The following is a 24,664-nucleotide window of genomic DNA, read 5'->3' on the forward strand; positions in this document are numbered from 1 at the left end:
TTGGTCATTGACGGCAATCATTGACATTTACTTTTCAAGGTCGCAGCTGTGCGCATGTTTTTTGCAACGTTAAAATCTAATTAACTTACCTACCTGTTTCAGTGCCACAATCTTATGTTCAGTTGTGCATTACGGTATTTGTCTAGTTACATAAATAAAATGGTGCCAGAAGTAGTATTCGTGCTCGGAGCCCCGGGCGCCGGTAAGGGAACGCAGTGCTCACTAATTTCCAAGGAATATGGGTTTGTTCACCTATCTGCTGGCGATTTGCTGCGTGAGGAGCGCCAGAGACCAGGCTCAGAGTACGGGGAGATGATTGAACAGAAAATTCGAAACGGCGAAATTGTGCCGGTTGAGGTTACTTGCTCGCTTCTTCACAAGGCGATGCAGAAGTCTGGTCAAAAAAGATTCCTGATTGATGGATTCCCTCGAAACAAGGACAACTTAGAGGGCTGGACGCGGGTAATGTCAGATAAGACGACATTACTGTTTGTCCTTTTCTTTGAGTGTTCAAGGGATTTGTGTACAGAGCGTTGCTTGGGGCGTGGCGCCGCGGGCAGCGGCCGCTCCGACGACAACCTGGACAGTCTTCAAAAAAGATTCAACACATACCTGAATGACACAATGCCTATAGTGGAGCACTACGAACAGCAAGGGCTTGTGCGCAAAATAAATGCAGAGGTAGCTCCGGAAAAGGTGTTTGAAGATGTGAAGAAAGCATTTGATGCATGTGGGTTGAATCAGTTAACTAATTAAGGCTTCAATTAGATAATTCGTAGCATAATATTGTGATACATCTCATGCTAGCGACATTTTCCACATCAATAGATCTATCCTTGATTAAAGGTCATATGTACTACTGTTGTGTGAAGTTGAACTGATAATGAGTGGATGTTGTGAAACTTACTGCTGAAGACATGCTTACTAGACATGTTAGTACTTAATTAATTATTATTAAGAAAATTTTTGTTATTATAAATTTTGCAATAATATATTCTACTAAAGTATACTAGAATCATAGCTATTTCAATAAGTATATAGTGACAAATTTGCCCCTTTAGCCCCTACAATGTCACAAAATAGTACCTAATCTGTGTGTCATTGTGATAAAGTGCAAAATATTTATTTGTAACTATGTAAAACAAACTGGCACTGAATATATAAAAAGTGATGGACTCTTCGCCAGCTATGCGATTGCATTTTGATGGTTAACCATGGTTAATGCATGAGTTTAACTAATAATCAACATCTTGGTGGACAATATACCCTCAAAGCGATAAGCATGTTTTCAGTGAGTAAGATGTAATAATTTAATTACAAAAATTAGTATGAATGGAGGTTGTGTTGGTAATCCATCCATAGTAACTCAATTTTACATGTACCTTAATATCATTATGTAGTCCGTTAGTTTAGTTTGTAATGCTGACTTGTTAGCTTCAATTTGTAAATTTTTGATTCATTGAGAATTGTCTTAATAACAGAGATGGATTGCAAGACTTATTGACCCATATCATACCAAATATGGTGTATTGGATGACTGGTTGGCGGCAGAAGAGAGAAAATGATATCTGTGGCTTTAAAATGAGAAAAAAAATACAAAGATTAGACTGTAAACTGAAATAGTGTGAGACACTTATGTTGTTTATTATATTTTTATTTATTTAGTAACTGTATTTATTTATTTTAGCCTACATAAAAATTGACAAAATAAACACAATTCTGGCCCATAGGTACACATAAAATAAAGACTAACATTTGGTTACCGATGTCATATAATTTAGTGTATTTTTTTTTGTAAAATTAATTTTGTGTTCAATAAGAACTAGTTTTCATGTGAAAAATTATATTGATATGTATTCTTGGTTTTAAGTTATCTTCTGAAGTTTACCATAAAGCATAATTCTCATTACGATACTTTCTAGTGGCACGACAATAATCTGTGAACATCTGTGGTGAAAATTATTTTTTTCTTGAAATTCTTGCATGCATTGTGCAACTTGAAGTTTACATGTGAAACTCTTGAAGAAATTTAATATCTTGGTACTTTCTTTGATCAATAGATATGTGAAGAGTTTTGACGAAATTAATGTAGTGTACTATTTTCCTGCCACTAATCTTATCGTAAAGAAAGTTTAAGTTGTACTATGTATGATGTAATATTGGGAGTAGCATAATGAACACAACTTTATTTTTTTCGATGAATATTGCAGTGCATTTTTGGTTTAATATGAAATGAGTCCGGACCCGTGCTTCACCAAAGTTCTCCATCTGGGTGAAGCACAGGGACTTCTAAGGTCCCGTGCTCCAACTGATGACGTTATTGTCCCTTACCTTAGTCCAGTCAAGTAAATAAAAAAATACATAATTTAACAAATAATTAATCAATACGATTTATTTTAACGCATTTTTTCCAAAAAATGGCCTAAGGAAATTTCGTTATGAATTAATTGCATTTGCGAATGTAATGTTGCTTACAAAAACATTGCAATTTTGCATGACTGGAGCTAAGTATCTGTGAATGGATTTTGTCTATTCGAAATCAAAACCTAATAACTCATTTTTATCGTTATTTTTTTTTCTAATTTCTAGGTACATATAAAAAAATCTATTCAAAACATAATTGAGTGATACAAGGTTTTGATTTTGAACAGCCAATTCACTTAATAATACGAATCTATATCTGTGTTGTTTTGTTGCAGCTAAATGATTATCATCACTTATCTTCACTTTACTGATAACCAATACTGGTATATTACGACTTCAATGATGAAGTGTCCAAGATAAGTGATTGGATTTTAACCAACGCACGGGCGTAAATAATCCAACATTTCTATCGCTTTAGACACAAATGTCTTTCGAAATTCAATCTTCAATAAAATACTGTAAAAATATTCGCGGTACACATGTATTGGCCTCAACTTTGCTCGAGGAAAACCATAATATATAATTATACACCGAAACGTTAGGAATCACACTATTGGTGAAAACTACAAAAATTCGTCCAGTGTAGTTTTTGAGTTTGTCGCTGCATACAGACAGGCGGCCGCGACAGGGGGATTTATTTTTATATGTAATGATGTTCTATAATTACACATTGTGAGTAGTACAGTTCCCGCAGGAAACTCACCTGAGCGAATTTAAAAGCTAGATTATAAGGAAAAATCTCTCTGGAAACCTTTGAAAAAAGTAGATATATTCTTCATTTTGGAATCAAATTGAACCAAATGAGAGTTAAAAGGTTGTAAATTATTTTGTTTGGCGTAAACGTTCATTTGATCTGTTATAACTTGTCAGCTTTGTAAGTCATGTTAGGAACTACTTATGCAATGAAAAATTTGTGATTTTAGCTAATTTTCTTTGCAAACCATCACTACCTATTATTATTCTTGGCGCCATAATACCCACCATAGCATTATGTTTACATTCCTTCACTGGTTTATTTATTAGTATTAGATAATTGTGGTGTAATGTAATTAGCTAAAGTAAGTAAATAATAATATCCACGATCACAGAAATGCATAAATCATAATACTAAATCTATTTACGTAGACGATTAGTTATGAAGATATTTGCCCTATATTATCATACAACTGCAATGTTTGTGTAATTTTCATAATACTAATGTGGTATTGGCCCTGTTTACAGGTGGATGCTTCATATTTGTTGAGGTCTTAGTGTGGGTTTGCAATGCAACTCACATCGCACTATAGAGTCATGTCGTCTTGATTGGTTAATCACATTGCGGTGTGGTTGTCGTGGCGTCACAATTCCGCACTGTGATTGGTTAGCTGCGTCTCACTGCGAATCGATAGTGAGATGTGATTTGCAAAACAACTTATTATTGTTATTTTGTAGACTGTGTTCATCTACTATAGGATATGAACTTCCACCTAAATATATAGAGTAGTGACTATTTAGTTGCGATCCATTGTTATAATGTACCACCAATCACAATGTACAATTTATTTAATTGCAATAAAATATTGCCAAAACTGTTGTTTTGTTAGTCCTGCTTTTTTCTAACTAATTAAATGTCTATAGCTCGATGTTACCATATTTTAAGGAATACTCGTTGCAATATTTATAAATGATTGACGCGTTAAATAAACAGGACGAGTTCCATCAACACATCAAACTATGCAAGTTCATGGAAAATTCATCGCTATTAAGCGACATAAAGGTCAGTGCAGGGCACCTCGATATGCGGTCGACTGTGTGTGAGATTTTTTTCCTCAAACAGGACTAGGAATAGTGAAGTCTGCATCAAAAAATACTATTGAATATAAATAAAATTCAATAAAACTGTCAAAGTTTTACATTCAGTCATTTTATTAATATAAAAATACAGTTGTCTACACAGATACAAAATGAAAATTACCATATACCTTACAAAATAGTGATAATAAAACTTCGGATACCTATTCTAAACTTGTTTACATGTACTCGTAGTGGAAATTAAATACTCGTACTCGTAGTGGAAATTAAAACTAAGAAAATGTGGAAAGGATGCAAAATTAATAAAAAGATAATTGGAATGTTATTACCAACTTCTATATAAATTTTAATCTTAAATTAATAAATGCCAAACAATGGGGAAGTCTTGTGCAAATGTTACAAAACGCGTTTTTGCAAATGAAAGTGAAAATTGAAAATATGTTGCTTTTTAAGCTAAATCTGTGACTTGGGTGTGATTATATAAAATAAATATTTTAAAATATATAAGCTCTATTTCGCCAATGAATATTTTTTCAAAACATATTCGACTTTAGTGTAAATACACTCTTATGCATAGATATATAACATTTTAAAACTTGACTAAAACTAGTAGATAACAGAGAGAGAGCAGCATTACTTAAGACCAAGAGGACGGAAATGATTACTTAGTCTACTAGTTTTTGCCAAGATTAATAACACAAACATACTTTAAATTCACCACCTGAGGTGAAGAGTATTTTGCAACCAATAACAATTCAGACACTTTAAAACACTGTTCGAAACCAGTTTTTAAATGAGAATATTATTTCAATCCGGTTGGCGTAATTAGAGTTTTGATTAATGAAATTTTATTGGGTTTTGAAACTCGTCTCATTACTGTCCGTTTTGGTGAATGATTATTGTGCATAAATTAGTTTTTTGAACTTTTATGATAATACAGCTAAAAATATTTTTCTTTTGTTTTTTCACTGTTTATCAAAAGCGAAAACAATTACGCCAAAGAAACATTAAATTGTAAGATACGTTTTTATAAGGACTTATAAGATTACAATGGACGCTTTTAGCGTACACATACACAGATTATATAAAACGAATATTCTAAGTACTTAAAATTAACATAAAACACAAGATTATAAATCTTATAATTAAGTCACATTTTTGTGACACACAACATAAAAAAATCTGCATTTACAATTATTAAAAAAAAAGATAAAAATGTAATTACCTCCGAAACAATAGTCCAATAGTGTCTATCGTGTACCGTGTGATATAGTGTAATCTGAACATTTTTATTTGGAGGGTAGAAAAACATTTATGTACGAAAGCATCAAATCTTTTAAACATTGAAATCGTAGCCGATTAAAAGCATCCTTCTACCGTACAGCTCCCATCCGACAACAAGACATTCAGTGAAAAGTGAGCTTTACAGCGTCCTCTGAAGATATACTTTACATTGACAATAAATTAGCGATTACTCGCTGTTAGCTCTCGTGATGTCAATGTAAAGTATGTCTCCAGGTGACGTTTTAAAGCTCATTTTTCAATGAGCGTTTTTTGGGTATAAGTGGTGAAGTATGCTATGACCTCTAATTCGTTTCCATTCAGATATGGGTCCACTATGCATTAAATATTATCTCAGATATTAGTTCTTTTTTTAACATTAAATCAATTTATAATACCTACTTAAGATTCTTCTTCTATAATTTTCAATTTTTATTATTAATACGAATTAAATAAGGAATAACCAACACACACAGTCTGACCATAATCTTTTGGCATTTTAGGACTTCACCATCACAATTTTTTCTTACTGGCTTATAAGTAGTGTCCTACTACTGAGCAAAGACCTACTCTTTCCTTTTCCACGTGCTACGCCATCTCATTCTCAGTGTTCTCCTACGCCCCTCTACTACCATTGCTCGACTATTTCTATCGCAGTTAGGGCTCGACTATTCTAAATGAGTCTTCACCCGGGTAGACGACAAAGGGAACTGAGAGCCTGTCAATCCCTTTTGTCGTCATCCCCCCACGCCTCATTCATCCCCAGTCAAATCAACTCAATCAAGTGATCTGCCTAGTCAATGTTTTAAATTATTATCTACCTCGCACTAAAACCGTCAGTTTGTGCCGATCAATTTTATATATATTTTTATAAACACTACATTAGACCCATATTTGAATGTCAATTTATAGCTAAAAATACTGACGCAAGCCATATTCTAACCTACAATAGTCTTTGTCATTAAGCACAACAATTATGGTTCCGTAATAAACACAAGGAACCCTTATTTAACGATATAATATCACAATCATCACCATGTCACTATTTATAGTCGTTATGTTGTTCACATGAAGATGATAGTAAAAAAAAGTATATGTGAGATTCTGTTGATGATTACACCTATTGTTATAATAAGTTCTTGTGCGCACCTCAAAAGTTGATTCGAGGAGACATCCCGAAGTGATCTGGCATGAAACTTGGCTGCTAACGTCATGATGTTAGTAGCTACTAACCGCCCCATTAAATGGAGTAGTTGCCACGCTATGATGTGGCTTCACACACAAGTTGAAAGCAGATACTAGTTGTAAGCTAGGTGCCAGGCCATGACGTTATTAGAAAGGCGCGTCCTTTTAGATGGTTCATGAGCAAAATGTACCCTAGTGTCTCTTTAGGAGAATGTCGCGACAGGGACTTAAAATAAAATTTAGATTTTCGAAGCAAAACATTTTATTAAAGTTCAAGTATACGCGTAGTTATATAATACAAACAAATTATTGATGTTGCCTATTCCCTGTCGTGACATTTTCGAAAGACACAATGTGTGAAAGAGATATTCTGCGAGAGACATTTTACGACAAGGGGACATTTTCCGAAAAATACGTTTTCCCTTCAGATAAAGTTTATATGATCTTTGGAAACATTATGTAATTTCAGTGTGAGTTCATGTGATGCACAGTTTTGGGTTAGATAAAAAAATGCGGAAAAGAATTAAAACCCATATCAATTGACTTGTTGGCAACACGCATTGCAATTGTCTCCGTATGTGTACATAGTACGCATGCAACCAACGAATGACAAGGAATGGATTCTCTTTCTAGCATACCTTGAAGTCTTATAACGAAAAGAGTACGTATACCGTTGAATAATCGTTCGATCTCTCAACCAACCGACTAGATTGTTTTAGAATCGACAACAATCGAAAATTGACTATATATCAAATCAATTTTCACATCACGGAACCTTTGTATTAATACGAGCTCTATTCTTTTAAGAATAAAGTCTGTTTTTTTTTTTATTTCTCACAGTTCAATAACTGTGGGTAAAACAGCTCTGGACCTACACGTTGCCATCTTGCGGTGTCTTGGCATACGACAGGAAAACTTGTTCAAGCGTGGTTTCTGTGACCGCGTAATCTTCTATAAGGTCGGGGAATGTTCTGCGCAGCTCTTCTAGTTTGGTGAACAATTCGCTGTACTCTAACTTGAGAGATTTATCCACGTGGTAGTTTAGCATAGTCTGGAAGATAAAGTGAAATACTTACATATTACCATTGCTTGTTATATATATTGTGAGTATCTCCACTTGTTAAGAGACATTTCGTCTTCAATTCACACGAAAACGGGGATTAAAGTGAGTTAACTCGCCGCCAGGGGCGTTGGTGTTGCAAAAATTTGATGTTTTGGTGACAAAGAAAAGGATAAAAACGCCGAGCTACCGTAGCCAAATGAGACAGAACATTCCTATACAATTTCATTTCATACAAAACGGCAGATTGGGCGTTGTGAAACCGGTATACGGTAAGGGACATAGCCATGTCCTGTTTCTTGTACGTGTATTTCTAATATGCGTTTCTCGTTCTTGTATGAGCGAAACGAAACATATGAGGACGTTCTGACTGACGACCGCCAAAGCCGTCATACAGTAAAATTTTGTTTGAAAACAAATCTTTTTGCAGAGAATTCGCTCGTGTTATGTTTAGTACAACTATAAACTATTATTTTATGTCACATACCCTGTGTTCGTCTTTGGGTGTCCACTGGTACTCCAAACACGTCTCTTTCAGTCGCTTCAGTTCTGGACTTAGGCCACTGGGGCTGTCCGTCACTGTAAACGAAATATGTTTCACATATGGAGCCGTGCACAATCATATCAAACAATAAATAATTATTAATATGGCGTTGGGATCGAAATTAAGGGTTTTAACTTTTGGAAAAAATAATCAGATCAATTAGGGCGCTAGATTATAATTTTATGAGACAACCGTGACTTCATTGTCAACGCTGGCGTTTCGCATTTACCAATGATACAATAATAATAATAATTTCATTTATTTGCTTAAAATGCACAATTTGGTTTTTTATTGTAACTTATTCGTAGTGTAAGTAAGCTATGTTTACAAAATTTGTCATGTTGTGTATGCACGTTTTTGGGTTCAGTCCAGATCGTAGTGTTAAATTACTCTGTTTACTGATGTTATAGATTGTAACCTGTTGTGTATGCCTATATAAATAAATATTCACCTAAACTTGCCTCTTGAAACACGATTTATTAAAAAAAAAAACCCGCAAATCTAAGTAGTTTTAAAGATCTACGCACATATAGGGACAGACAGCGGTAAGCGACTTTTGTTTTAAATTGTGTAATGATAAAAAAAACAAATTTTTCGTAAACAAATGAAATTATAGTTACCGTCAGCATCCGGGCCAGTGCTGGCGTGCCTGATCTTGATGAAGAGGGCGAGGCCGGCGTTGTGCGCCGCGCGCAGCGCCGCCGGCGACCCCAGCGCCGCCAGCCGGCCCTCGCTCATGATGCCCACGCGCGCACACAGCGCCTCCATCTCGTCCATACTGGGTGTGTACGAGATAATGTTAGTTGATGCCGTGTGTGGTCTCCACAGGGCACGTGTACCCCAGCAGTAGCTCTGCAATTGTTACCTGTGGGAAGTGATGAGCACGGCTCTCTTCCTGCCCGCCAGCGTGGTCTGCGCCTGCGCCGCTCTCACGGCTCTCCACAGCTGTCGCCGCGCGGCCACGTCTACCCCAGCAGTGGGCTCGTCCAGTAGCGACAGCGCCGCTCGCCGAGCAAGCGCGGCCACGCTGCTCAGTCGCCGCGAACACCCGCCGCTGTAATCGCTCACGGGTCTATCCGCGTATTTCGTTAAATCTATAACAAAATTTTCGTGTCAACTACACTCTTTCCAACCTTGACAATAACAATATATCAATAAATAAATATATTAGGACAAATCACACAGATTGAACTAGCCCCAAAGTAAGTTCGAGACTTGTGTTATGGGATACTAAATCAACGATACTATATTTTATAACATCTATATACATATATAGATAGATATCCAAGAATCAGAAAAAGATCATTTTCCATCATGACGCGACCGAGGATCGAATCCGGGACCTCTCGGTTTAGAGGCAAGCACTTTACCACTGCGCCACCGAGGTCGCCAAAATCAATCAATGACCAATGTGAAGGTGGGTTTTATTTTTTTAATCCTCTCTTCACTCTTTATCCCTTTATCTCAGGATCCCATTGCTCAGTCGGACTCCGTTTTATCGTCAGTCGAACGACAACGCAAAAATTGTATGGAGATTCAACGTACGTCAACGCACGTTAATGTCAAAACCTACGGAAAACAACGGAGCGGCGCGTCGCGGCGTAGCTATGAGGCCTGGCTCTTACGTTACGTTGTGCGTGTGAGACAGGTAGATGTCGCCACAAATCCATCACTGACCAATTATACCACTTTCTCTATATTTATAAAAAAAACTTACCAATGAGCTCCAGCCACCTGACCGCTTCTTTCTTGGAGTCCTCGGCGGTGAGCCCGTCCAGTGCTAGCAGCAACTCCAGGTTCTGTCTGCCCGTGAGGAAGTCATCCATGCCGAAGAATTGGGGACAGTATCCCAACCCGTTTAAGTACTGATGGGAGAAAAATATTACATAAATTTTACAAAGCTGGAAGTTGGTATATAAGTACATATATATATATGTACTTTTTGAGTTTATATGTACTATTTGTTAGGACTAACGAGACTGATTTTGCCGCTAGAGGCGTTGGTGTAGAAAAAGGTTAATTTCCTATGAAAATTTGGACATTGGTTTTGTACATATGCCTGGGTATTTTGTTTTAATGGCAGCTATAGTAACAGAACCTCAAGTGACCAAATGGAGAGCGAAAATACGGTAGGCCTCGTCGAAATCTCAAATAAATGAATTATTAAAGAAAAATAATGCGTAATATGGCAGCTCAATGTTAGGTTTCATAAGTACTATAAATTGTAAGCTACATGAGTATATATTTAGGGGATAATATTAACTCCTACGCGTCGTTCCCGCACTAGGATAACATCACGCCTCCTCTCGTGGATTTCGTACGAGGCGAGTAAGGGATGAGAAGCTTTCGACAACTGAGACGAAACAATAGTAGTAAATATAGACAAACCTTGGCGTTATCAAACACATGTTGTCTCTGGTCGTTGGCCACGATCTCCCCACGCGTGGGGAAAGTCTCGCACGTCATCATCTTGAAAGTTGTCGATTTGCCCGCACCGTTCACGCCTACTAGGCCGAAACATTCGCCTGGAAAGTTATGTGTGGATGGATGTCGAAACAGAATAGCTATTCTTCTATATATATAGAAGAATAGCTATATCTATATATATATATATATATATTCAGCAGGGAACGAGCATATGTGACGAAAAAGATTCCTAGAAAATTGGTTCGTCATATAAAATAGATTCCTCGAAAACCGATACCCTATTTCTTTTTTCTAAAATATTTACGTTAGTATTAAAATAAGGAAAGGACTTAGGGTGAGTTGCACCGTCAAATATGACGTTGATATTAACCGGCGCGCCGCTGACGTTTAGACAAATTTGAGATTTTCTGCGCACGTTAAAGTTAACGTCAAAGTCGACGGTGCATTATTAGTTAGATTAAAAAGTAGAGTTATTTCATTTATACAAAATGACTATTTATACATTGGATTTTTTTTGTGTACATACTCCACAGTCCATGACACTGAACAAATTTGCATATGGGAGCAATTCGGAAACCGAGAAAACAGCTGTTTCATACAAAATTAAATACCCAACTTGAGGAAAATGTATAGATTATTTATTCGCTTTTTAAGGGTTGATTCCATATGAATATTTCTTTATTTATTACTATTTAGGAAGATTTACAGCTAAGTAACAAACACAGAAATAAGAGTAGGATACAGAGAGCCATTGTTCATTATAATGAAAAAAAAAAAGTTGTTAATTATAATGGATTGATTCATTATTTGGACGACCTCGGTGGCGCAGTGGTAAAGTGCTTGCCTCTGAACCGAGAGGTCCCGGGTTCGATCCCCGGTCGAGTCATGATGGAAAATGATCTTTTTCTGATTGACCCGGGTCTTGGATATTTATCTATATATGTATTTGTTATAAAATATAGTATCGTTGAGTTAGTATCCCATAACACAAGTTTCGAACTTACTTTGGGGCTAGCTCAATCTGTGTGATTTGTCCTAATATATTTATTTATGATTGAGCACGTAGAAAAATATTGCTAATGTATAAAAAGTAGACTCTTACCTTCTCGCACAGCAAAACTGACACCCCTGACCGCGGTGACACCCCTGCCGCATAACATCTTCGGGTAGTGCTTGTGTACTGACGATATCAGGAGAGCGTCGCCGCGGGGACGGGCTGTGGTAAGAAACACTGACATAATACGCTTTCAATTGGCTACTTGTCTGGGTAAAAAATAAATAAATACATAAACTCTTTCCGAATACAATTGGATATCACTTTTATTGATTACGTAATTTACTATTTTTTTATTTGACCTTACCTAGTTGGAAATTAGCCAATTAGCGTGTACAAACACATACTTTTTTATAGTTCTATCTGTATAGATATGTATAGCTATAGTACAGCAGTGAACTGACCGAGAGCCTCGTCGACGTATTGGTGTTCCTTCTCCAGGACGTCGTCCTTGTGACAGCGCGCCCGCGCCTGCGCCGCGTAGCGCAGCGACAGCGTGCGCGTGCGCACGCGCTCCAGCAGCCCGCGCTCCGTTAGGAACACCACGTTCTGGATAACAATTGTTTTTTATTTCTTTTCGTTTGTCTTTCGTGACTGTAAGCAAATAGTTTGTGTGCGTTTTTTTTTTAATAATGAGACGAAATAGTTCAGTACTCGAGCGAGTACCTTCAAATTTTGAAAATTATAAACTTTCAAAGCTTGCGAGGTCCACTTGGTAATGTAATGAATAAACTCGAAAACTACAGGATCGATTTTGATGATATTTGGCACAGAGACAGGCGAATTCTTCAGAAGTCTAAAACCAAAGTAAAGCCTAAAGCGTAAAATCTAGTGCTGGAAAATCTAATTATGAAATCGATGACAAACATAATCTCACACTCCCACACATATCTATTAGTAGAAATGATATTATAGATAAAATTAAAAAACTGGATAGTCATAAAGGACCAAGCCCTGATGGAATTCCATCATTTTTTATTAAAGCTTGTAGTGAGGAGCTCACTTTGCCACTGTGGATAGTATTCAATAAGTCACTCAAGGCCGGTATCTTCCCATCTACTTGGAAAAACGCCCTAATAATTCCAATACATAAGTGTGGAGATAAAACTAAATGCGATAACTACAGACCTATAAGCATATTATCGTCAACAGTCAGCAATTTGCTCGTTTATAAAAGTTTTATCTGTCAAGCTTTTGCAACTCGGCGCCAAGTTGATTCGGTCTACACGGATTTTTCAAAAGCGTTTGACAAAGTCGACCACATAGTACTTGCTGCGAAATTGGAAGCATACGGAATACATGGTAATTTGTTGAGGTGGATTATATCATATCTTTATAGACTGAGTCAGATCGTTGCAGTAAAGGGCTTCCTATCTGAACCAGTAACTGTCACATCAGGCGTACCACAGGGATCTCATCTTGGGCCATTACTATTTATCATATTTATCAATGAATTGTTGGACAATATTTCAAGTGAAGTCTTACTGTATGCTGATGATGTGAAACTATTCTGTATTATCAACGATATTGATGACTGTCTTAAATTGCAAAAAGACCTAGATAATATCAATGAGTGGTGCTCTCGCAACAATATGCATTTAAATGTAGACAAATGTTTTTATATAACCTTTACAACAAAAAAAACTCGCTTTCAGTACGTCTATCATATCAATAATCACTTTTTGACAGAGAAGAGTGTTGGTAAGGATCTGGGTATATACTTTGACTCAAAATTAGATTTTAGGCATAATTTTAATCAAATATCAAAACGTGGATATCAACTTGTCGGTTTTATTTTACGTATATGAAATATTTCAAATATTTTACTCTGATCTATTTATTTAATGCCTTGGTTAGATCCATACTTGAATATGCCTCTGTCGTTTGGTCGCCTTATTATGATGTGCATTCTTCAAATATTGAAAGAGTTCAGAGATGTTTCCTGCGGGGTTGTTGTCATAAATTTGGATTGAGCCGTATGTTATCATCATATAATGAAAGAGTGGAATATTTTGGGATCACTAAAATGGATAAGCGCAGGCAAGTCTTTGCGCTAACATACCTGCACAAAATCATTCACTCCTCCATCGATTGTCCTAAATTATTACGTTTAATTAACTTCAATGGTCGATCTCGCGTAAGTCTTGAGGTTTACAAAAATAACACCTCGTTTTTCAACCCCATCGTCAGGATGTGTCGAGATTTCGATGAGCTGAGACATGGTAACGCTGATCTTGACATTTTTAACTCTAGTCTATCTCAGTTTAAAAAATCTTTAAACATAGCATTGAATATGTGATCGTCATGATCTTTCTGTTTTTTGTATTATATATTTATAGATATATATGTATCTTTTATGCGTATGTATTGTTTATGCGTCTTTACTTATATAATATCAATTTATTCTACTGTATAGATTTAGGTTTGCTTACACGAAATTTATTTTGTTCTTCTGTGTACACTTTATTGGATTATAGATTAGTTTGACAATTATTGTTAAGTCAATATTCTGTACTTCATTGTCTGTAATCTGTTTGTGTGCCTTTTAAATAAAATAAAATAAAAATAAAATACAAGTAATATAGATTACTTTTATGGATGATGTGTATATGATGTATATGAATGAACATTAAAAAGTATTTAAACTATTGTAGCTGTGTACACTCACCATAATGATAAGGAATTGTGTGTAGAGTGCCACAATGTAGATCAAGGGAGAATAGTCGTCGTACGCGAGGTAAGGCCGTGGATTTAGGTTAGCTGCGGACAAATATAAATTACTGCCAATATTGTGATGACAACGCTTGGTAGGGTCGCCATGTATTAGGCGACCCTACCAGACTTTTTAGGCCAACAGACTTAAACACATATGGCGTTTGGTCTCGCCTAAGAATCATACGAAGCGAGTAAGGGATACATAGCATTGACAACTGATAGTCAACCCCAAAGAGGGTCGATTGTAAAACACAGCTTCATCTTCAAAATGTATTTACGACCCCAGGCTTCACGGCGTCACAGCCTAAAGATAAACAGCAAAGACTTATACAGACACAAACCCAACCACTGCGTTAAAGGCATGTTACATGGCGACCCTGCCAGGCTTATATAAGTGGACTGACTGATAGTTATATTGCACTTCGTGCTACTTTCTCTACTCTGTCGGTTGACTGGTAGAAAAAGTACGCCTTTTTGTGAAATAAAGTTAGATAAATAAAAACAAAATCCAAGCACTCACCACAACACCTTTCAGCGTCGAAGCCAGCGTCGTTAATTAACAAATTAGGACATTGATCCCTATTGAGGTTGCAGTACGCGTTCAATCTCGCCACAGTGGAGAGTCGCAACATCGCTTCGACTAACGTTTGTGGTGTTATCGTGTAGGAGAAGAAGTCTAGGACGTCGCCGTAGTATGCGCAGGAGTTCGTGTCGAATTGACAGGCCGATTTCATAGCTGGTGTTATTAGGGCTGTGGACAGAACATGTGCTTCAAAATTTGCGATTGCAACGAAGATGTGTAGAGTATTTTTATTAAAGAGCATAGAGGTTTCCCCCTTAAAATACGATCGCCCCGTGGATATCGTACGAGCCTTGACAGCTTAGTAATTTACCAAGGTCTGTCTGTGACTGTGCAAAGTTAAATCAAAATCGGTCTAGTATAGTTTTTTTAGTTTATTCATTACAAACAAAAAATCACACACACAAATGTTTACACTTCATATAATACTAGGCGTTCGCTCCCGTGGGAATTTTGAGATAAAATATAGACTATAGCAATCTTGGATAATTACCGTTCAAAAGGTGAAAGGATTTTTGAAATCGGTTCGGTAGTTTCGGAGATTACCAGCCTCAAACATACAAACTCACAAACGATTACCTCTTTATAATAATAGATTAGTATAAATAGTATGGTTTAAGATTATTACGAGGTAATGTATAACTTACAGAACAAGAAAGTGAACCCGAAGAGCGCCGTGGCGGCCGCCTTGTCAGAGTTCATGAGGAAGCTGACGAGGAAGGCCAGCGCGATGAACGCGAGGCAGCCTCCCACCAGCAGCAGGCTCAGCGGAACTGGAACAATTGCAGAGATTCAGGGGCGTGTGGTTCCATCTTGTGAGTTATCCCGCCTGGCGTGTGGTTCCACTTTGTAAGTTATCCCGCCTGGCGTGTGGTCCCACTTTGTAAGTTATCCCGCCTGGCGTGTGGTTCCATCTTGTGAGTTATCCCGCCTGGCGTGTGGTCCCACTTTGTAAATTATCCCGCCTGGCGTGTGGTCCCACTTTGTAAGTTATCCCGCTTGGCATGTAATTCCACTTTGTGAGTTATCCTACCTGGCGTGTGGTCCCGCTTTTTAAGTTATCCCGCCTGACGTGTGGTCCCACTTATTGAGCAATCTCGACTGGCGTGTGGTCCCATTTTGTGAGTTATCCCACCTGGCGTGTGATCCCACTTAGTGAGTTATCCCACCTGGCATGTGGTCCCACTTCGTGAGTTATCCCACGTGACGTGTGGTCCCACTTTCTGAGTTATCCCGCCTGATGTGTAGTCCCACTTTTTGAGCAATCTCGACTGGCGTGTGGTCCCACTTTGTGAGTTATGAAAGCGAAGATGACATTTATTATATTCAAATAAAAAACTTACATATAATATCAGCCTGCGATAAAGTATGGTTGTTGTCCACCGCGAGCGCAAAAATAATGGTTGGCATAATGAGCACGAACATGCTCAGTGCGGCGTGGTACAGTAATGACGTCATCCAGTGCAGCTCCGGGCTGCAGCCGGACATTATGTGTATATGGCGAGTACGGGATATGCGCTCCTTGCACGGTAACACTAGTACTTGGAGGAGCGATGTTTGGACGACTGAAAAAGGTAATAGAAATTGTGAACCATTATTATTAACGATATTAGGTTACTTATCGGCTATCTGAAGCTTTATCAGCCAATTGTGAAATAGGCTCTAAGAATTACTGGAGAAGCTGCAGATGATTTTTAGTGATGATTGAATAAGAATGTTTAGATTAGATAGATCGTGGGCCGGGCCGTGAGGTTCCCTCTATTATGGTTGAGCTACGCGATGGCTGTCCCATGCGTCAACTCGTGAACGGGTGCTGCCAGAGGGAACTGGTCATCTCGTTTCTCATATATTTTCATGTAAGTTAATTGTGTTTCACAGATATATATATATATATAATAATCAGCACTCGGACTCGGCACAATCATAACCTGTATTGATATACCTTTGACTATGTACATTATGTACTTTTATATATTATTAGAAAGAAAAAAAAACATTGTAAGAAACAATAATGGTAAGCCGATCTGGCATGATAGGGACCAACACTGTTCAAATGAGTTTCTTTCGGCATTTCTTCTCAGCAGTGGTCGTTCCGAAATGACAGTAGTTTGTAGCTTGTGAGAAATAACTATAAATATAAAGATTGACGAGAAAAAGTGCCTGTGAAGGTCTAATTTCTGAATAAATTATTTGAATTTGAATTAGAAAATAATAATGAGATGAAAAAAAATCTGGAATCAAGCGGGAAACGAATCCACGCCCCTGTCTATCCGTGACAATGTTCTTTAGTGGGTTAAATTCCCGCTCGATTTCAATGTTTTTTTTTTTTCAATTATTATTTTCAAAATTAAGTTAAAAACATGTGTGACATGTATAACAAACCCATTTCAATGTTAACTTGCTATGTTAATATGCTAGTAGTTACATAAGCAAGCTTGATTTTGTGGAAGTACTAAACGCTTTTTGAGTATATTTCATGTAAAAAATTGACGAATAATACAACAAGTATATAATTACAAAAAGTAAAAAAAAATAGCTTATTTGTTATTTTTATCAAAGATTTTATGAAATTCGAATAAATTGTGATATGGTTTATGGTTACACGAAAATGTTTAAATGAACTCTATTACTTAGCCGTAAGGTTTAAAATACTCACAGAAACCGATGCAAAACGCCCACATGATGGTATTAATCTGTGATTTGGGCTGAACAAGCTTCACTTGTTGACGGAACGAAGTGTCATCTATGGGGTGGTTGATAGTTGTTATGGAAATGTCATTATCTGTGGAGAGTGTCGAGGCGATCGCGTTGGTCAGAGCGTTCATTGCTATGGGCAGGGCGTGACGGACCGTTGTCGTATAGTACGCCTGAAATGAGAGTAGGCTCCTAATTAATAATATAAATGCGAACGTTAGATTGTTTGTTAGCTCTTCACGATATATCAATCTTCTTGATATTTTGCATAGAAAGTTTGAAGTATAGAGAAGGACATAGGGTACCTTTCATCGCGGAAAATTAACGGGCGCGAAGCCGCGGGCAAAAGCTAGTTACTAATACACACCGTTTTTTCATATGAGTCCTAACATGTAAACAATATTCTATTCTATTATTTTTATTATCGTCGTAGGCAGGTGCCATATAAAACACTATGTATCACTCGAAAGAAAGTACGATTCACTCATCATCATTCCCTCGACTAACGTCTCGGGCTCAACATACACCCTCGTTAGAATCTGTGATTTTAATTTTCTCGGTGAACAATGTACTATTTTCGCAATTACGAGCAGTTTTAAAAATATCTCATTTTGCAAAACCAGACCAGTTCAAACCTACGTAAAATTGTAAACGTATGGTAAAGTAAAACATTAATTAGGTACGAGACTTTCGTACCTAATTATTTTTAATTTATATTACTGTAAAATAAAAAAGTGACGCGGTAAGATAGTTTACATTATAAGACTGGTAAGAAAAAACGGAGTTTAGTTGGGTTGTTCAACATAAAATATTTCAAAGATATAATATGTATGTCGAAATAAAAATCATTCGATTCATGTGTCGGTGAGCCACAGTCTAACAAATTACACACCTGGCGTATTGGTATGCGCAATAGACGATTTCATGATTATACAGGCAATTTTGCTATAGTTACTGGGGTATTATGTAATCTGTGCTATAGTACACTTATTTAATTTGTACAGTACTACCACTTTTATAAATTACACCGATGTACCTGCGCAGAAATATTTTTTTTGCATCTGCACTAATCGCTATTGGCTAATGCGTACGCGCCATGTCTGGAGTTGCCCTCAAGTGTAATATTGTACAATTATTATGAGCGAGATAGCACGACTCCTGTTGTTTTTGGATTTAAAATCTTATGTAGTAGCAATAAGTTCGTTATTTCACTAATGTTCTCATTCGGCCAGAGTCGGCGGTCGGTTGTGGTATTCTGCGCCGTCGAAAAATTCCGAGGCTACTTATAAACGTGGTAGTACTGTACTTATGAAACTAATCATCACTCACCACTGCATTAGATTCGTTCAACTGTACACCGATCAAGTATTTATTGTATTGTATCTTATCGTCTTTAGCAATGTCGATTAGAGCTGAAAAAGAAATTATAGATTTTTATTATTTATATGTATCATTATACACAGTACAAGCGTACAGTAGAATAAGTTCCGCAAAACCATATTTTGGTTTGACTGCAGAATCAGGTTTGGTTCTACAAATGGTAATAAAAGAAAATAAAATAAACATCATTTCTTATGTGACACTTAATATTGTTCTCATTAAGGTAAAGTGGTATTATTATATGTTTGAAAGAATATATCTGTGTTCTATTCTATTTAGACCATAAAGGACACAGATATACTGTCTGTATATTCGATATTATCGCGTCGCGTTGCATTAGTCTAGAGAATGGCCTTCTAAAATATCGAAACTACGATCATTCGCGCGAATGATCGTATTTTAATCCTACCAATAATGTAATCGCATTATAAGGGAAAGTTTGTGAGGATGTATGTGTGTGTTTGTTACTCTTTCACATGAAATCTACTTACTAGACGGATTGTTATGAAATTTGGTACACGGGTAGAATGTAACTGGAATAACACAACAATTCCCACGCGAGCGACGCCACGGGTCGCAACAAGTTTATTATAAAGAGAGACAAAGATATATACTCTTTGAGACAAAGATATACTTTCACTAATTTAATCGGCGTGATCGTAACGAAGTCCGCAGCAAGCGGGTGTATCTTTCAGAGGTATATCGAAACTGGACATTAACCTCCCAGGTTTCGCGGCGACACAGCTCCGAATGCAACACGAGAAGATTAGAGAGAGAGAGAGAGAGAGAGAGAGAGAGAGAGAGAGAGAGAGAGAGAGAGAGAGAGATACTAACTTTCGCTAATATTATCGGCGTGATCATAACGAAGTCCGCAGCAAGCGGGTCTATCTTTCAGAGGTATATCGAAGCTGGAGAGTAATTTCCTCTCGTCCATATCCTGGTACAAGTCCATGTTCATGGCGGCCGGACTGTTGCGCTCCTTGGTTTGGAACTCCGTGTCATTGACTAGTTTGGTCACCATGCATAGCATCACTATTGGTAGGATGACTTGCTGCAATCATTAAATAAATAATAGTTTCTCTTGCCGTGGCCTGTGGTCGATGGATGAAAAATGACACCCAAGTACGTAAACTACAGTAAATCGTCCGGATGTATTTATTCCAAGGCTTTTTTATAGGCCTGACGATTTACTGTACTGAGTACTACCAGAAAACGCGCAAATAAAAACAAACCTTAAGTTTAATATAATGGGACTTATTATTCAACTAGCTAGAACATTATGTCGTTAATTAAAAAAATAATGAAATGTTGACAGAAAGTACAATGAAAATCAGTGGTAAACTCCTTCCTTCAAAGTCATACGTTTACGTTACGAATAAAAAATATATCCTTGAGAATTTTAAGATTCAACTATGCTTTTCCGACCGGCCCGGTTGACGCAAGCGGTCAGTCATAAAATTAGAGTTGATTTCAGTCATAAATTTAACGGTTACCTAATTTTTTACGCGAATTAAAATTTTAACTGTTGCCCGGGGCATCGGGTGTCACAGCCGGGAAATGAAGGTAGCGTGAGAGAGAAAGATAGTTAAGACTCACTGTGAGCAGAAACATTTTCCACGACGACCTCGAGTATCTGATCTGGCGCACGAAGAGGGCTACCATTTGGCTTAAAATCAACCGCACGCCTCCCATCCTTTGCGTTACTATATCATCTAATAAACAAAACGAAATCTTGTAATATAAATTAAATATTCATAAAACACAGTACTCAATAAATATATATATTGTAGGACAAATCACACAGATTGAGCTACAAAAACGAATGTATTTAATGTAATGTATTAACAGATAAAAACTTATGTATTTTTATTAACTAGCTGAATGCCGGGACATCGCTCTCGTGATGATGTCTGAATATAAAGTATTTTTTAACATTTCCAATATTAATTTAAATATTAATATCAGAAGAAGAAAGCTATATAGAATATAATCGGCATATATTAAATAAGAAAGAGAGAAACACCTTGAAGTGTAGCATCAACTTCGTCGTCCGGGTTCACGGTGCTGACGTCACTGCATAGTCTAGAAATACAAAAATAATAATTAATAAACGAATTATAACTTCCAATAAAATTATTATTATGATCCTGAAGTCCCCTCTGTGTTGGTTATTGCGTTTTCGTACGATGTAGTCGTGTCTCAGTAACTATTAAGATAACATCTTTATAAAATACAAATAACTCTATGTACTTAAAAGTTTGTTTTCATGTTAATACGTTAATTAATTCGAAAACTACACATTCACACACGATAATGATGATTATAATTTTCAAATTATAAAACAACAGCAATTAGGAGCGACCACCACTGCTGAGAAGAAAAACACAAACAGAATACTAACTTCAAAAACACCTCTTCCAGAGTGGAAACGCAGACGCCGATGGACTCAATCCCTAGTTTATCCTTCCCCTTCTCCAGCTTCGTGAACAGCCGCGGGAACTGAGCGCTCTCGCGACTCGGCAGACTGAAGGCCAGCGTGCGGACTCCGGACTCGGGCAGCTGCGTCGCTTGCGGCAGCGCGGACGTGATCGCGTTCTTGATGTCCAGAGCCGCTGATGGTGAGGCGTTTGGCTCCAGGGTTATCGAGAGGCGGTAACCCGTGTCTGTGGAATTATATCTCTTTTTTATGTGATCCGATTGATCAATCCGATACTTGTTTCAGAATGTCAAAAATGATAACCTATATGGAATTTGCGTAGCAATTTTAGAGTAAAAAGAAATGGATTTCTTATACATGGCACCCATGCATTTTAACTTATTTTTGAAGATAAAAATTGTGGAATCGAGCGGGAATTGAACCTGCCTATCTATCCTCAGGTCTCGATAGCTCAGTGGTCAAGAGCACTGTCCTGGATAGACAGGGGCGCGGGTTCAATTCCCGCTCGATTGCAGAATTTTTTCATCTCATTATTACTATTTTTTAAATGCTTTATATAATTGATACATTTAAATAAACTGGAAAACTTTGCTCTTGGCAGAAAAATTTAATGGTCTACGGGGAACCCAAAAGTTTAACAAGTTTAGAATTAAAAGCATTTGGTAAGTCTTTAAGGTAACTCAATTTTGGATCACTTACCAACTTCCTTCTTGAGGTGCATAGGAGTGGCGTAACACCGCAATATACCGCGATGTAGCGCGGCCACTCTGTCGCCTAGTGCGTCAGCCTCCTCCATGAAGTGTGTCGATATGAGAACTGTTCGTCCGGTGCGGAGGGACTGCGGAGAACGGGAGATCACATTTCGATGTGTTCAATATTGTAAGCATAAATTTAACACGCTAGATGCGTTTAAAAAACGTGTTCCAAACGTCCTAACTCGGTCGAGACAATGTCGACATCAAGTCAATAAAGAATTTCTAAATTACAGTAAACACTAATAATAAGCATCTCATTTTGAATGATTTTGGGAAGACAGAAACATTCGTACTGATAACAACACAACTGACCAGCAGAGAGAGAGAGAGAGAGAGATAACTGGAGAAAGAAATAACTTACCAACAAGACGTCTCACAAACTCCTCGTCTCCGCGTCAAATCCAGCAGTGGGCATGCTAAAAGGCACACCAATAGTGAACTCTTCATTCACAACCAACAGAGAGAGACAATAGGTAACTAGAAAGAGACAAGTTACCAACAAATGGTCTCACAAACTCATCGTCTCCGCATCAATTCCAGCAGTGGGCATGCTATATCTCCACGTCGAGCCCAGCTATGGGCATAATGCTATAGCGCACACCAGATAGTGACCACCTCTTCATTCACAACCAGCAGAGAGAGGCAATAAGAAACTAGGAAGAGACAAGTTACCAACAAGAGATCCCACAGACTCCTCCTGGTCTCCACGTCGAGCCCAGCGGTGGGCTCGTCCAGCACCAGCACACTGGCGTCCCCGGCCAGCGCGCACGCCAGCTGCAGCCGCCTCTTCATCCCGCCCGACAGCTGCCCGCTCAGAGAGTTAGCCTTCTGTTCGAGGCCAAGTTGGCTGAGGAGATCCATCGACGCTTTCGTCGACTGTTCCCATGACAGTGCGCCTTTCAACTGTGGAAATAAAAGAGAAAATTAAATACATAGTCACATATCAGTAGAGTTTATTTTGCTATCAAAAATTGGCAGGAACTCACTGACAAGAGTCCAGCTTGCAAACTTTGATTATTACGTTGAAGATTTATTAGTAAATAACTGTTACATATTTGTCGATAGCCTGAATGTCTATAAAAGAAAAATTGCTCAGCCTAATTAAGAATTAATAATCACAAATCAATATTGTTTTTGATAAAATTTGTTTAGTTAAATTTGATTTTTGTTAAAAAAAAATATGGTGGATCTTTTTCAGATTGGCCCGGGTCTTGGATATTTATCTATATATGTTATAAAATATTGGATCGTTAAGTAAGTATCCCAAATGGAAAAGCTCCACCGACAAGAACAAAGTTCTTAAATCAATTGATGATGATAAGTTAGTATCCCATAACACAAGTCTAGAACTTGCTTTGGGGCTAGCTTAATCTGTGTGATTTATCCTAATATATTTATTTATTCAATTTAATTTCTGAAATGTATTTGTGTTGAACGTTGTATGTATTCACTGTTGGTGTGCCTGAATAAATAAATAAATAAATAAAATAAACTCACCAAACAGAAGAACTTGACATGCTCCAGCACGGTGAGGTCCTTGAAGAACAGGTTGTGTTGCGGACAGAAGCCTAACTGGCTCCTGACTGCGGTCTGCTGCGTCACCGTGTCCAGTCCGTTCACGTACACCTTGCCTGATGACGCCGTCATCATGCCTGGACCACAGTGTAAAAAAGTAATTATGGCAAGCCAGAGGAAACTGCTGGGACCAGTGTAAAAAAACTCACTGTAGGTCCTTCTGAAACAAGACTAATACTGTTTAGATGAGTTCTTTCGGCATTTATTTTCATAGTAGTTTGTAACTGTAATAAATACTGTTTAATTTAGAATATGACTGTGAAGGTCTAATCTATACTATCCTATCCTACGAATATTATAAATGTGAAAGTTTGTGAGGCTGTGTATGTGTATATGTTTGTTACTTTTTCACGCAAAATCTACTGGACATCTGTCCAGTAGATTTTGCGTGAAATGAAATCGTGTTATGAAATTTGGTACACGGGTAGAATATAACCTGGAATATCCTTTTTATCCCGAATTTCCCACGGGAGCGAAGACCCGGGGCGAAGCTAGTAATATTATAAATGCGAAAGTCCGTCTGTCTGTTCCGCTTTCACGGCTAAACCGCTGGAGCATATTTGATGAAATTTGGTATGCATGTAGTTAAGGACCCCGTTCAAACATAGGCTAAAAAAATCAAAAGCTAGTAGGTATATATTATAATAAATGATTTTTATTATGTCCTGTGATCGGTTTGAACAATAAATAATTTTGAATTAGAATTTGATCAACCAAACTTTTGGCATTCAAGTTAGTTTTATTATTTAAACACATTGATAA

General features: G+C 37.4%; 2 protein-coding genes across 2 annotated transcripts in view; one reads left to right on the forward strand and one right to left on the reverse strand.

Moving 5' to 3' along the window:
- The first annotated feature begins 15 nt into the window (after nt 1-15).
- Cmpk (Cytidine/uridine monophosphate kinase 1) lies at nt 16-3,992 on the forward strand. The gene has a single exon (XM_053758743.1). The coding sequence runs from the start codon at nt 115-117 to the stop codon at nt 754-756; it is 642 nt and encodes a 213-aa protein (XP_053614718.1). The 5' UTR covers nt 16-114; the 3' UTR covers nt 757-3,992.
- Nucleotides 3,993-4,308: 316 nt separating this feature from the next.
- LOC128677710 (phospholipid-transporting ATPase ABCA1-like) overlaps nt 4,309-24,664 on the reverse strand; it is a 33,404-nt gene continuing 13,048 nt past the window's right edge. Inside the window, exons 12-32 of the mRNA XM_053758739.1 lie at nt 23,825-23,979; nt 23,000-23,230; nt 22,272-22,410; nt 21,537-21,798; nt 21,159-21,217; nt 20,732-20,847; nt 19,970-20,186; nt 19,085-19,167; nt 17,718-17,928; nt 16,405-16,626; nt 15,709-15,834; nt 15,002-15,232; nt 14,435-14,526; nt 12,171-12,315; nt 11,815-11,928; nt 10,674-10,810; nt 10,003-10,150; nt 9,151-9,379; nt 8,906-9,063; nt 8,229-8,320; nt 4,309-7,732 (exon numbers count right to left, since the gene is read on the reverse strand). Coding sequence (XP_053614714.1) covers nt 7,553-7,732; nt 8,229-8,320; nt 8,906-9,063; nt 9,151-9,379; nt 10,003-10,150; nt 10,674-10,810; nt 11,815-11,928; nt 12,171-12,315; nt 14,435-14,526; nt 15,002-15,232; nt 15,709-15,834; nt 16,405-16,626; nt 17,718-17,928; nt 19,085-19,167; nt 19,970-20,186; nt 20,732-20,847; nt 21,159-21,217; nt 21,537-21,798; nt 22,272-22,410; nt 23,000-23,230; nt 23,825-23,979 — 3,347 coding nt within the window. The 3' untranslated portion in view covers nt 4,309-7,552. The remainder of the gene's footprint in view (nt 7,733-8,228; nt 8,321-8,905; nt 9,064-9,150; nt 9,380-10,002; nt 10,151-10,673; nt 10,811-11,814; nt 11,929-12,170; nt 12,316-14,434; nt 14,527-15,001; nt 15,233-15,708; nt 15,835-16,404; nt 16,627-17,717; nt 17,929-19,084; nt 19,168-19,969; nt 20,187-20,731; nt 20,848-21,158; nt 21,218-21,536; nt 21,799-22,271; nt 22,411-22,999; nt 23,231-23,824; nt 23,980-24,664) is intronic.

The sequence above is a fragment of the Plodia interpunctella genome, chromosome 18, assembly GCF_027563975.2.
Source record: "Plodia interpunctella isolate USDA-ARS_2022_Savannah chromosome 18, ilPloInte3.2, whole genome shotgun sequence".
NCBI classification, from domain to species: Eukaryota; Metazoa; Arthropoda; class Insecta; order Lepidoptera; family Pyralidae; genus Plodia; species Plodia interpunctella.